Here is a 12067-nt window from a genome sequence, read left to right as displayed (position 1 = left end):
ACTGGCTATGATCCAAAGAACTATGAAGCTACTTCTACATACCCAAGGGAATTTTGAACTTGTGTTTCTCCCAAAGCCCCTGTGCTAAATGACAAGCTGTTTGGGGGTTTTCAAAAGCAGTTTGTGACATAGCAATGGGTGAACTGCCACTCAAAAAAAGTGAAAATCCCACTGGACTGGCCCATATTCTTATGTGTAGTTAAAGCAACTCTTTGGATTTGAGCCATGTACAGTGTATTATTACTGTTTGTACAATTTAGCAGCTTGTTACACTTTTGCCTTGAAATAAAAGTAAAATTCATTTAGAAACTATACATTAGGATATAGAAGATTTTTCAATTTTTAATGAAAACTCATCGCTTCCAGAAAGATTCAACATTTAATATTAACGGTACATTTAATTTGGCCTGACTTCACATTGCAAACATGGGACGGCAATTGAGGAAATTCTCGGTTCAAGCGCAGCTATGCCTTTCCCATTATTTTCCATTGCTGGAATGGTTTGTATGGAAGGTTCCTTGCCTTTTCAGCTGACAACAAGAGACCCGGTTGCATGTGCAGTTCAGGGCCATAAGGACAACAAATTGATCCCATTCACTCATTACAATCCAGCAAAAGTCCCATTGAAAGCAATGTTTCAGTACAACTTAGCCCATTATGTTAAAGAAAAATTTCTGCAGGACCCTTAACAGGATTTATGTTTATTACATGCACAGTGCCATTAGGAAAAAAAACCCATGCCCATACCATGCTTTGACAGGAAAAGGCTCAATTTTTAATGAAAACTAAATGCCTCACTTTTACATATTGTCAACTGGTTCTAGCATGATTTGTTAATGCTTTGCTTCCACCTACAGACTTATCAGGGTATCATATTTAATAAAACTGATATACTCCAGTTAAACTGGTACAAACACATGAAAACTCTAAAGATTTTGCAACCAACTCAAGGCCCTAATATTTATGGTAGTCAGACTGGAGGAATTTCCAAAACCTGGAATTTTGGTGAACCAAACATTTTAATACTGTTTTTATATCTACTCTGTATATACATTCAAAAACCAGTTGATACCATTCTGAAACCTTAGAACAATTTAGTTTCAATACCACCCTCAAATGGCGGTGATTCGTATTTTTGCAAATAATCACTAGGACATAATAAAAACCATGCGAAATGATCAGGTAGGCACCTTTTAATTAATTAGAATTCACTCATCATAAACAGAAAAGGTGCAAGATAACAGTTCATGCATTATACAGCTGTTTTAAAAAGTAAATCCACTATGCATGGAAAATAAACTACCGTCTTACAACAGATTCAACAGTGGAGAATCAGGTTGTATTCTGCTGCTCACACAAATCACATTATTTTTTCGTCTGTTTATCTTAATGCTTCTAGGTGCAATGTTCTCTCAGCATGACCTTTGAGTAGGTTCCCTTTCTACTTGAGAATCATGTTAGGGTAGATTCTAGAGCTGTGCTGAAAATTTCTCCCACATTTTTTCGACCATTTTCTTTCAATTTGATAGAAGAGAAATTTCTTTCGAGAAGAAATTCAATACTGAAGAAATTTCGGAGAAATTCTTTGGGATTGAGTTTCTTGGGCTTACCTTACTAAGGAGGTGGCCGAGGAATGAGCACAAGTGTCCTGTTTTTCATTGTACAATCATCTCTTTGGCAGTCTGTAGCCTCCTCAGCTCCCTACACTTCAACTGAAGCCCAGTGGAAGGCATCATAACCTAATTTCTCCCTTAGGGATTTTTCAGATCAAGCAGTGCAGGCATCCTGAGAGGTTAGCTGTGATTAGGTAAGCTCAAAAACACCACACAAAAAATTCAACATAAATTATAGACTGTCCTGAGAATGAGGCAGAACAATGAAAGCCCCTTTCATGGCAGAAGAATGCTTTCTGGAAATTGGAGGACAGATTTTGGCAAAGCACTAACTCCACCTCATCCCTGGAGCTTGACACAACACTGCCCCCCATCCTCACACATGCATTGTGGTGGATGCAAAATGGGGGCCAGCCTGCCAACACAGTTGCTGCTGTTGCTGCATGAAAAACCCCAAAATCCAAAAAATCCTTGCCAAAAAAAGAAAGAAGCTGTGCTACAAACCCTACCTGTGAGAAACTGTTGAGAATTTCTCCTTCCCCTGGAGAAATGCAATGAAATTATCTCCCAAATTTCTCTGCCCACAAATAGGGTGGAGAATTCTGAGAGGCCATCTGCGCACAGCTATAGCGGATTCCCAAATCGTATCATATGATCATTCCAACTTTGCCCGTGTTATTGTTAGGCCATGTACTTGCTCCTCCCATGCAGAGCCCTGGAAGGGCAGCTGTGCCCAAGAGCAGCACCAGTCATGGCCCATGACTTGCAGTGAGGGGGGTGGGGGTGTTGACAACTATTTGCTGTTAACTGAACAGCAAGCATGCAGGGAGACAAAGTAGGCTAAGAGATGCTATTGAAATATATTCATTGCTAGTGACCACTACACAGACATATAATCTGCACTGCCATGAGCAGTGAACAACGTGGAGGAGGCGCAGCAGGAGATGGATGGAATCTTTGACACTTTCCTCTAAAGTATTGGGAGGGAGGGAGGGAGGGAGGGAGGGAGGGGAGAGACACTTTGTTTTTCCTGCGTGAGTATTTAGAATATGAACACAAAACCAAAATCATACAAGTAAGAGCTGCTGCAGAAAACAGGTTAAAGCCATTAAAAGAAGGGTTGTCATCCATCTTTACAATCCAAAGGTCATTCCTAAGACATGGCTAAAAACAGCTGCACAGCACCTGATTTCAAATTGTAATTTTAAAATAGATTTGGAATCTGGGAAATAAGATTAGTGTAAGCTATGAAGACATTTCTATGTCAGGAGTGTCTATAATATATACATTTAACTTATCCCTTAGGCTCATGACCTTCCATCCTTACAACTGCCCCTTGACTAGCTTATGCCTTGTCAACTGCAGCAGCCTTATGCCCTGATGTAGCTGAGAAAGGATAAGGGTAGATTATTTGGCTAAAATATTTACAGAATACATCAACTACTCACTACTACAAAAGTGAATGGCTAATAAGTTCCTTTTACTAGCCAGAACAATACTGCTAATGAAGATGGAACACACTGTACTCCACTAAAAACACTGTACTCCACAAACTATTGAAGGGAAGCAAGGGAAAGGCAAATACCACAGTATATTTAAATAAAATATTAGCTGTTGTATTCATTCATTCACACACTATGCTTATTAGTCTTCATCTATTCTAATCGCTCATCAAGCCAGTGATGCACTGTTAGTGAACTGCAGTTACAATTAAAGCAGACTCATTACTGTTGAAGAAGCAATGAGATGCTAACGTTCCACACCACATGACTACTCATTTACCATTGAGGGGTCTGTGGGTGAAGGAAGCCACTCAGCAGCATCCTCCTTGATAATATCCTAACAACAACAACAAATTATTACGATTTGGACAAAATTGTTAAGCATGCAACAAAAATATGAAGGAACAATGGATGGAAAGGTATCAAAGAATGAATCATTCTATTAACAACTTTGTTTTAAAATCAGGGATAGGGAATGTAAGACTTGCAAGAGCTATATGTGGCCCACTATGGCTTCTTTCCTGTCCTGTCAAGCAAACTTGCACTGCTACTCTGTCAGGAATGCACATTAAACTCGTGTGCTCCCTCCTCCCCTCCCTCTTCTCTTTGCAGGCTCTGATTCCCTGCAGAACTTATGGTTAGCGGCAAACCATAGCTTGCCATTACATCTGAACTAGACAAACCATGGTTTGTACAAACCATAATTTGCCCACAAACCAAAAATGAGGGGGAAGAGCAGGAAGCATGTGAGCACAAGGCATTATTTGGGGCTAGAACTAAAATGAGCTTTGCCCTAAAGGCATCCATATCCTAGAACTAATCAAGGTTTTTTTTTTAATACTGCCTATTTCCCTCTGATCAGCAGTCAGTACAATATGAGTTCCTGTTAAGAGATTTTAAATTTATAGAACTATGGCACGATTACATAAATGTTTCTAAAGCTCAATTTCTATGGTGATGGAAAATTAGAATTCTAACTGACACAAACTAAAAATAAAATATATTTTGTTTTACATCTGCATGTAAATATAAAAATGTCTAATTAGCCATTTTTTGTCTTTATGGTTACAAATGTTCTTAAACTATTAAAAGAGGTAAACTGTATCTTAAGTCTGTAAATTCATCAAAGTTAATAATTTTATTATGGCAAATAAAACCTAAATTCACATGAAGATGTTTACTACACCTATGACTTACTGTAACAGGACTTCTATATTTTCACTCTAACAGTATTCTTTAAGACTCTTAATACTAGATAGAAACTTCATAAATATTAATTCTATATATACAAAAGTGTTTAAAAGTTGGAACAAGGTACATTTTACAACCTTGGCTAGCCTTCTCTTGAATTTTTGTAAAAGATATTTAAGAAGAAATAGTTTACACATTTATGTGCCAACATTAAATACATCTGCTTTGTATTACTGACTAATCTTAAGTTAGTATGTTCATTTACTTTTTGATATACTTACTAGACCACTGCTCTGTTCCCTGGACAAACTCGATTTTAGTGATGGACGTGAGGTGAGATGAGAACTACCAGGGTAATACCTTGGCATGTAAACATATGGGGCAAAGAATGGCTATGGAAAGAAACATGTAACAAAAAGGGACCATTACAAAAATCAAAAGAAAACTTAATTCAACAAATACTATTTAAACATGTAAAACATAAAAGTCATAAAACACTTTGCTTCTTGAGGCAATTTAAACAGTCTATTTTGAAATGATCTAAAGATGAAATTGTTAGGTAGTTACCTACCGCATTTGGAGCCAATGGGAGATTTCCAATTTAGTTCAATGAGAGACAAACATTAGGGTAATAAAACATTTTTGTAATGAGTTATAACATTTACACAACTTCATTGGAGAGCTACTAAATAATACAGTTTAGAAAAACTGCCAAAACAGCCACATTAATGCATGTCAGGTTATTCCATTCTAATAGCAGAATAATCCCATAAGAGTAACTGTGACTGAGACACCATGGTTTAAGTGTCTGGGAATTGTTCCACAGGACCCTCTTACAAAGAGTGAATTCATGAGAATTCATGTTATTCAATTTTACACCACTTTTAGAATTCAGACTGCTTCTCAACCTTCATCAGATACACATTTTAACAATCCTGTGATGTGTACCATTAATATTCCCTTTAAAGAACTAAGCATGAAAGAGTGTGAATTGATCAAAGCCACCTTGAAAACTGATAACTAAGCAAGTACTTAAGTCTAGATCTCATGGTCCAAAATCAGCACTTGCAGCATAATCCTATACATATCAACCCAGAAGTAATAAATCACCCTCGGATGGCCTTCTCTCTGTCCCATCAGCCAGGACAGCTAGGCTGGTGAGAACGAGGGAGAGGGCATTCTCTGTGGTGGCTCCCACTCTGTGGAACTCCCTCCCTAGGGAACTCCGCCATGCCCCCTCTTTAATGAGCTTCCGCCTCGCACTGAAAACTTGGTTATTCAGGCAGGCATTTGGGGTGGGTTAGGGTATTTTTAAATAATGTTTTAATGTATAATTTTAATGTTTTAAATTCTACCATTGTACATCGCCCAAAGTGGCTGGGTGACCGGCCAGATGGGCGATTAAGAAATTTAATAAATACTACTAATAATAAATACTAATAATAATTTGAGTTCAATGGGACTTACTCCCAAGTAAGTGGGTACATGTTTGCACCCTTTATCCCCTTTTATGTCGCAGTCACCACAAGCTGATTTAATGCCATTTTTAAAATTGAGTTTGAATATAATGGCTGCATCCGGGCGATCGTATCTTGGCTTAATAAGCTGAGATATGAGCAACGCTTTTGCCTACTCACATAGCCCCTTTGCTCCTCCCATTATGGAGTGAGTAGTCAAACCAAGAAACCTCTAATTAACCATAGTTTCCTGTTTCATCTGAATCGGGAAACTATGGCTACCAGTTTTGGAACAAGCCAAGATGTTAAACCACCGTCTGAAGTTGGTTTAATATCCTGGCTTGTTCTGAACTTGGCAACCATAGTTTTCCTGTCCAGAAGAATACAGGAAACAATGGTTAGAGGCTTCCTGGTTTGACTTCTCAACCATAATGGGAGAAGTAAAGGGGCAGCGTGCATAGTCAAAAGGCACGTAAAAAGGCTTGGCTTATTAAGCCAAGTTATAATTGTTCAGACTGGGCTGTTAAATTGTTCAACAGGTGTCCAGATTGCAAAACACCACCAGATTCAACCCACTTTTCAGAGACTTTTAATACATAGTGTCAGCGACAAGATGATACATTGAGAAGGCTGGCTCAACATATGCCATGAATCCACACCTATCACAGGATTCTGCATGAACATTCTAAGAATAATCACTTAAACCCATGATTGCCTCTACAGATAAACAGCCTCTCTTCCATGCATGACTAAATCCATGGATCCTAGTCTTTCATTCATTTGTATGCCTCCTGCAATTATGCAAAGGTTCATAGCTACTTATTTTCTTTAAACCTTGCGCCATAGTTGAGGTTTGTCATGCACTTAAAATCAAGAAGGCTAACTAGGATTTTTGTCTGTTTTCTACCACTGATGTGTTTTTAACCAAGCATTTATGAGATCTGAACAAAATACAATCTCATATAAATGTAAGACAGTTGCTCTCTTTCTTACTCTATTATAGAATGGATGCTGAGGTCCTGTCATTCCACTGTAGTAACTGCTGTGAGGTTGTGGCGATACAACTCCCGCACTGAAAGGCCCATTGAAGGAGTGTGTTGAAGAGCAGGCTGATGAGGGCTGACTAAACACTGATGATGCTCTGGGAGCTGCATCTTGTAAAGGCAATGTAGGATATGGGATTGCTCCAATGTTAATTTGGTCTCTTGCAGCACGAACATCTGAAATGTTTGATGTACAAATATAATCAAGTGATATGGCTGATACCACTTACAAACTACAATGTGACAACTACAAGAGTGCAAAAATACATGTTAAGATCTGAATTGAGTTTCTCGCATTTAAAAAAAAAAACAACAAGACAAATTTGGAGCTTCCTGGTAAATTGTTGTTCTCTCTAGAGATGGAAGGGGCATTGAACATTAGGATCAGTCCCTCTCTCAGAACCAGGTAGGGAGAAACAAAAACTTGAAAGTCTGGTGACAGCAAGGGCTATACTACAGCAATGAAAATGCAGAACCTCAAAACAGAGAACCAAGAAAAAGATATCCTCCACCAAATGGGCAATGCTGCCGCTATAGGAAGCAATGAAAACAGTAAGAACAGATTTCCAATTACCCTGACACAGCAGCCAAGAGTTTAGGACATAGTGGGCCAGAATCTTTTTGTCTCTAGAGACAAGAACAATTTACAAATTCAAAATATTTATTCTCTCTCTCTCTGTGTGTGTAGGAAACATTCTGCATTAGGATACAAAGGAACAGTACATACCAGAGAGAGCAACCCATAGCCACCCTACTCAATCCTAAACTCTTGAAGAGAGGAAGATGCTCTGCAGAACCCAAATTGAGTTTGAATATAATGGCTGCATCCGGGCGATCGTATCTTGACTTAATAAGGGACTAGAAGGAGTCTCATGAAATGCCTAGTAAATGGATGGATGTGCAGACTACCATCCTATAAATCTTCTCTAGGGTGGCTCTTTTCCCAAAAGGCAGCAAAAGCAGCTGCCTCTCTCACCAAATGGTCTTAATTTCTTCTGGGGCAGGGACTCTTGAAAAGCAAGAGATTGTGGACATGCATTTCCTCAATCACCTGGCTATATTCATAACAGGCATCTGTCCCTCTACTTTGGTAGTGGAAAAGAAACAAAGCCCTGTGCTTACACTTTAGCACCCTGCAAATAAGTAGGGTGTGCTGCACCGCCTTCTGGGAACACGCAAGTCAAGGGCAGAAAGGGAAGAATGCTTAAAACTTGTGAAAGGAGGGATTAATCTTGGAAATAAAGGAAGAGTTGGGGCACAGAATGACCCTTTGGAAGAACTGGACCTCCTGTGGATGGAGGAAGAAGCAGGGAAGGAGGGAGAGTGATCTTACTACTTTTGGAGAGCATGTGCCACTCTCCTTCCTTTCATCTGTCCCCTCTGCCTCTCCACAGAGAAAACTGACTACCATTACTATACTTTTCCCCATGTTACAATTTCTTGTTGAGAATTCTCCTGCAAGTCGGAATATAGATATGTTTGGTAGTGCAAAATGAAAGTAGCTCTGAGGGAGAGGCACGCCATGACAGAAGAGCAATTGGGGAAAATGCCTCCTCTCTCCAGACCTTCAAGTTTATTCCTCTCCCTCTGATTCTAGAGGACTTAACTTCATGCAGAATTGTCTTTCAAAAAGATAGAATCTTCCACAGACTCAGGAGGCATGTTCTATTGGGACATCTTTTCAAGGTGATTTTCTAACTGCCTGTAAGTTAAGGACAAAGAGAGCAAGAACTTGTAAAGGAAACCCTATAACCCAATAAGTTATCCTGCACCATCAATTATATCTATATTCCAACTTGCAAGAATATTCTCCAAAATACTTTTTAACATGGCAAAAAGTATGTAAAAATCCCTATGTGACTCCTGAGCAGTTGATAGGGAGAAAGCAGCTTTCCGAAAGAACAAGGAAGGAACAATTACAGTAGCAAGTTCCTGCTCCTCTCTGGCAGCGAAAACATAGAATGAGCATGCAAAAGTGGAAAGGTCTCTTTCACTGCGAAGAGTACAAGACTAGACAAGTGCTGCAAGCACTCCCTAATGCCATATTCACAGTATAGGAGTGCTCCTTTGTAAGAGGAGAACATGTACATTTCTAAAGAAAAGCAACTCATATAAATATTTTATAGATTTAAGAATTTTTGTTTTTATTGTTCCGAAGATGCTTTAGATTACCCACAAGTATCTTAAATCCAGTTATTCTGCAATGTAGATCACATCTATATTCTGACTCACAGGGCTATTCCCAACAGGAATTTTAACATGGGAAACACCTCATAAGTATCTTTAAATTTCTTTGTGAAAAAAAATATCCTGCATTATCAGTGCAGCTAGGATTTTATACACTAAATACAAGAAGCTAAACAATGTTTCAACTACTAACAAGCAGGACAATAAACTACAATAATATGCAGTCCTTGCCAAAACAACACATTAGATATAAAGTAGAAAAGGTGAATATTGTAGTAATATTTTCTAAAGAATTAGCAACTAACTTTATTAGTTACTTGAACTTGTTACAAGATACAACATACTTGTAAGTGACCACATATTTGATTTGCTTTGATGTGTTTCGATGATTGTCTTTGTGCACTCCTCGGTTTTGATAACAATACAAGTATACCTTACATAGACAAAAGCATTATAGTAGTATTATAAGCTTTCCTATTGTGCAGTTAATTGGCAATTCGTTTACCTGCAATAATTTCTCGGAGCTTTGGATCAAGGTTTACTGTGCACGGTAAAAAGGTTTTTACGTCACGCGCTATAAGGACCGGAGTTCGTGAAGACAAAAATACTTCAAAGTTTCGAATATCCCCATCAATTTCAAGTAGGGGTTCAACGTCTTTAGTTGTGGGAATATTCTTTGAAATTCTAAAAAAACCAAAAGGAAATCCAGATGATAAAGTATTAGTCGACAGGTTTATCAAGTATTTATTTTAAGGCTGGCTAAGGATCACACACCCAGAGTCAAATTTCCCATTTATCTTGGATGAAGTTACTAATGAACTGGATTTAAAAACATATACCTAACCAAGCTCTTCCTCAAATCATCCACAAACTGAACCTATAAACTAACTGTGAATTTTCACATGTTCAATCTGTGCAATGCATGCCTGAGAGGACTACAAATAAAGACAGAGAACAAAGAGTTAAAAAGTTTTCCAGCCATCTGATTTTTGCAAAACAAGACTCCAAAAAGAAAAGGAGCTGAAGACTTAAATGAAAAACCACAGCTGAGAAGTCACATGAAGCAAATTAGCTGAATTTTAATGCCAGCTCTGCTTAAGTCTGAATGTGAATAGTGTTCTGCATATGATGAACAATGCTCCTGTTCAGAAGCCAATAGCCTACTGCTGGTTTATAGATTGAAATCTCTATTCTAACCTTCTGAGCTCAATACATTAAAATGTTATGTTGAAAGATATTTATGTAAATTATAATCTTCTGGCAAAGGGCCACAAAACTACGTGCCTGTGCTCCTCAGATAAAAAAATGTAAAACATTCAGACACAAAAGTATCTGCAAAGTTACATGCCCTTAAAATCTAAGTCAATTCAAAAACTAAGCCTGATGATGGAGGCAACAGTATTTTTCTTTTAGAATATCCACTGCCAATAATGAAAGCTTTGAAGCTGGAGGCAGCAAGAATTACCATGACACTTACAAGAAGCAACACCAGGGCCACGGTGGGTTAGTGGTCAGCATGTCATACTAGAACCTCACAGAGCTGTGATGAGGATAAAAAGTGGGAGAGGGAAGGAACCATGCATGCCACTCTGAAGTTCCTTTGAGGAAGGCTGGGATAAAAATCTAATTAACGAAATTTCAATTTTGAAGAAGACTGAGCCTAAGACAGTAGCATGGAATGGAATTTCATAAAACACTCAACAAGTACAGATATTGGTCGCCTTCTTACACACTTGTCTTTACATTAGGCTGGCAGTGTAAATTATGAATGAAGGTCTTAGTCCAGACCCAATCCACAAAATGAATATCTGTCCCAGGATTTGTATAGCTATTGACATTTGTATTGTAAATGTATTCAGTGGCAATTATGGGATCCAAATTCCCTTTCATAAAAACCAAATAGAGATGTCACATTATAACCTTCCTTTAAATTTAGGTCAGAGCGGTGGGGAATAGCAACTTCGGGGAGGGGGGGAGATTTTCCTCGAGACCACAGTGTGGGGAAAAAGGGTTAATCCGCCCCCTCACCATAATACCCATCCTAATTGCCCCACCCTGCAACTCTTATTTTAAAAATAGAAAAGGCATACTGAATGTGTTTGTGCATTTGATGTTGCATTTAGTTTTAAATCTTGCCATAATCATGTAGTTACTATAACAGCACAATCCCAGCAAAAAGTCAAGAACAACAACTTTGGTAGTGAATTTTAGATCTGCTTGCCTGTATAAATGGGGTACTGGCCAGGAGAGTTATTCCTGGTTGAATACACAGCATAAACAACACTGTGTGACATTGCAAAAAGACCATACTGAACCTTTCAGTGTTTTCTTCTTTGGTGAAATGCAGCCGTGGAGGAACTGCCAATATGACTGGAGGATAGATTAGAACAGCCTTCCCCAACCTGGTGCTCTCCAGATGTGTTGGCCTATACCTCCCAGCATCTCCCAGCCAGCCAGCAAGCTAAGCCTAACAGTTATCCTGAAGAGTCTGCTCTACATTAGAGATGTGGCTCTATTTTTGGTGAACATTCCTCAAAGGGTGGGGCAACATCCGTCCAAGAAAAATGAATGCTCGGGGAAAGTATCAACTTTTCTCTTTTCAGCAGATCCTGGATCAGGATGTTCAAAAGCGGTGCTGTATATTCCAGACAGAATGGCACATAAACCATTATTCAGAGAACCTATTTCATTTAAAGGCATCCCAAACTGATCTAGTTTGTAGTGCCTAATGAGGGGACATGTAGAGGCCCAAGTAGCTCCTCCACAGGTATCCTCTAACAGAGTAACAGTGGAACGTACAACGATAGAGACTTCCCATCTGATAGAATGTGCAGCAAAACCCTGGGGCAGAGTCTGACCTGAACACTTGTATCCCAAAGAATGCACTGACTGATCCTCCTATCCAAAGAAAACTTGAATATCTCTGATACAGATTACAGGTCAACGAGAAGATCTCAGAACTGAAACTGCTGCTCACAGTGGCAAACTGGAAGAACCTGTTGTGGCAAACTCAGATGTGGAAGTGCAGGTAAATTTGGGTGAGGTCAAATGGTGGTAGGAAGTTCTTCTGCTGC

General features: G+C 38.9%; 1 protein-coding gene across 3 annotated transcripts in view; it reads right to left on the bottom strand.

Annotated features, from left to right (window-relative positions):
* The window catches only part of KIDINS220 (kinase D interacting substrate 220), an 86757-nt gene that overhangs the window by 14446 nt on the left and 60244 nt on the right, over window positions 1-12067 (bottom strand). For 2 of the 3 annotated variants that reach the window (XM_084826685.1, XM_084826686.1), the window contains exons 23-25: window positions 9499-9677; window positions 6757-6983; window positions 4588-4698 (exon numbers count right to left, since the gene is read on the bottom strand). In XM_084826685.1, the coding sequence (XP_084682811.1) occupies window positions 4588-4698; window positions 6757-6983; window positions 9499-9677 (517 nt within the window). Of the gene's footprint in view, window positions 1-3395; window positions 3453-4587; window positions 4699-6756; window positions 6984-9498; window positions 9678-12067 lie in introns of all 3 variants that reach the window. The other variant, XM_084826687.1, reaches the window with a different exon arrangement.

The sequence above is a fragment of the Heloderma suspectum genome, chromosome 1, assembly GCF_057233095.1.
Source record: "Heloderma suspectum isolate Gila_16-S chromosome 1, 16-S_ref, whole genome shotgun sequence".
In the NCBI taxonomy this organism is placed as follows: domain Eukaryota; kingdom Metazoa; phylum Chordata; class Lepidosauria; order Squamata; family Helodermatidae; genus Heloderma; species Heloderma suspectum.
This window is presented reverse-complemented; position numbering and strand designations above follow the sequence as displayed.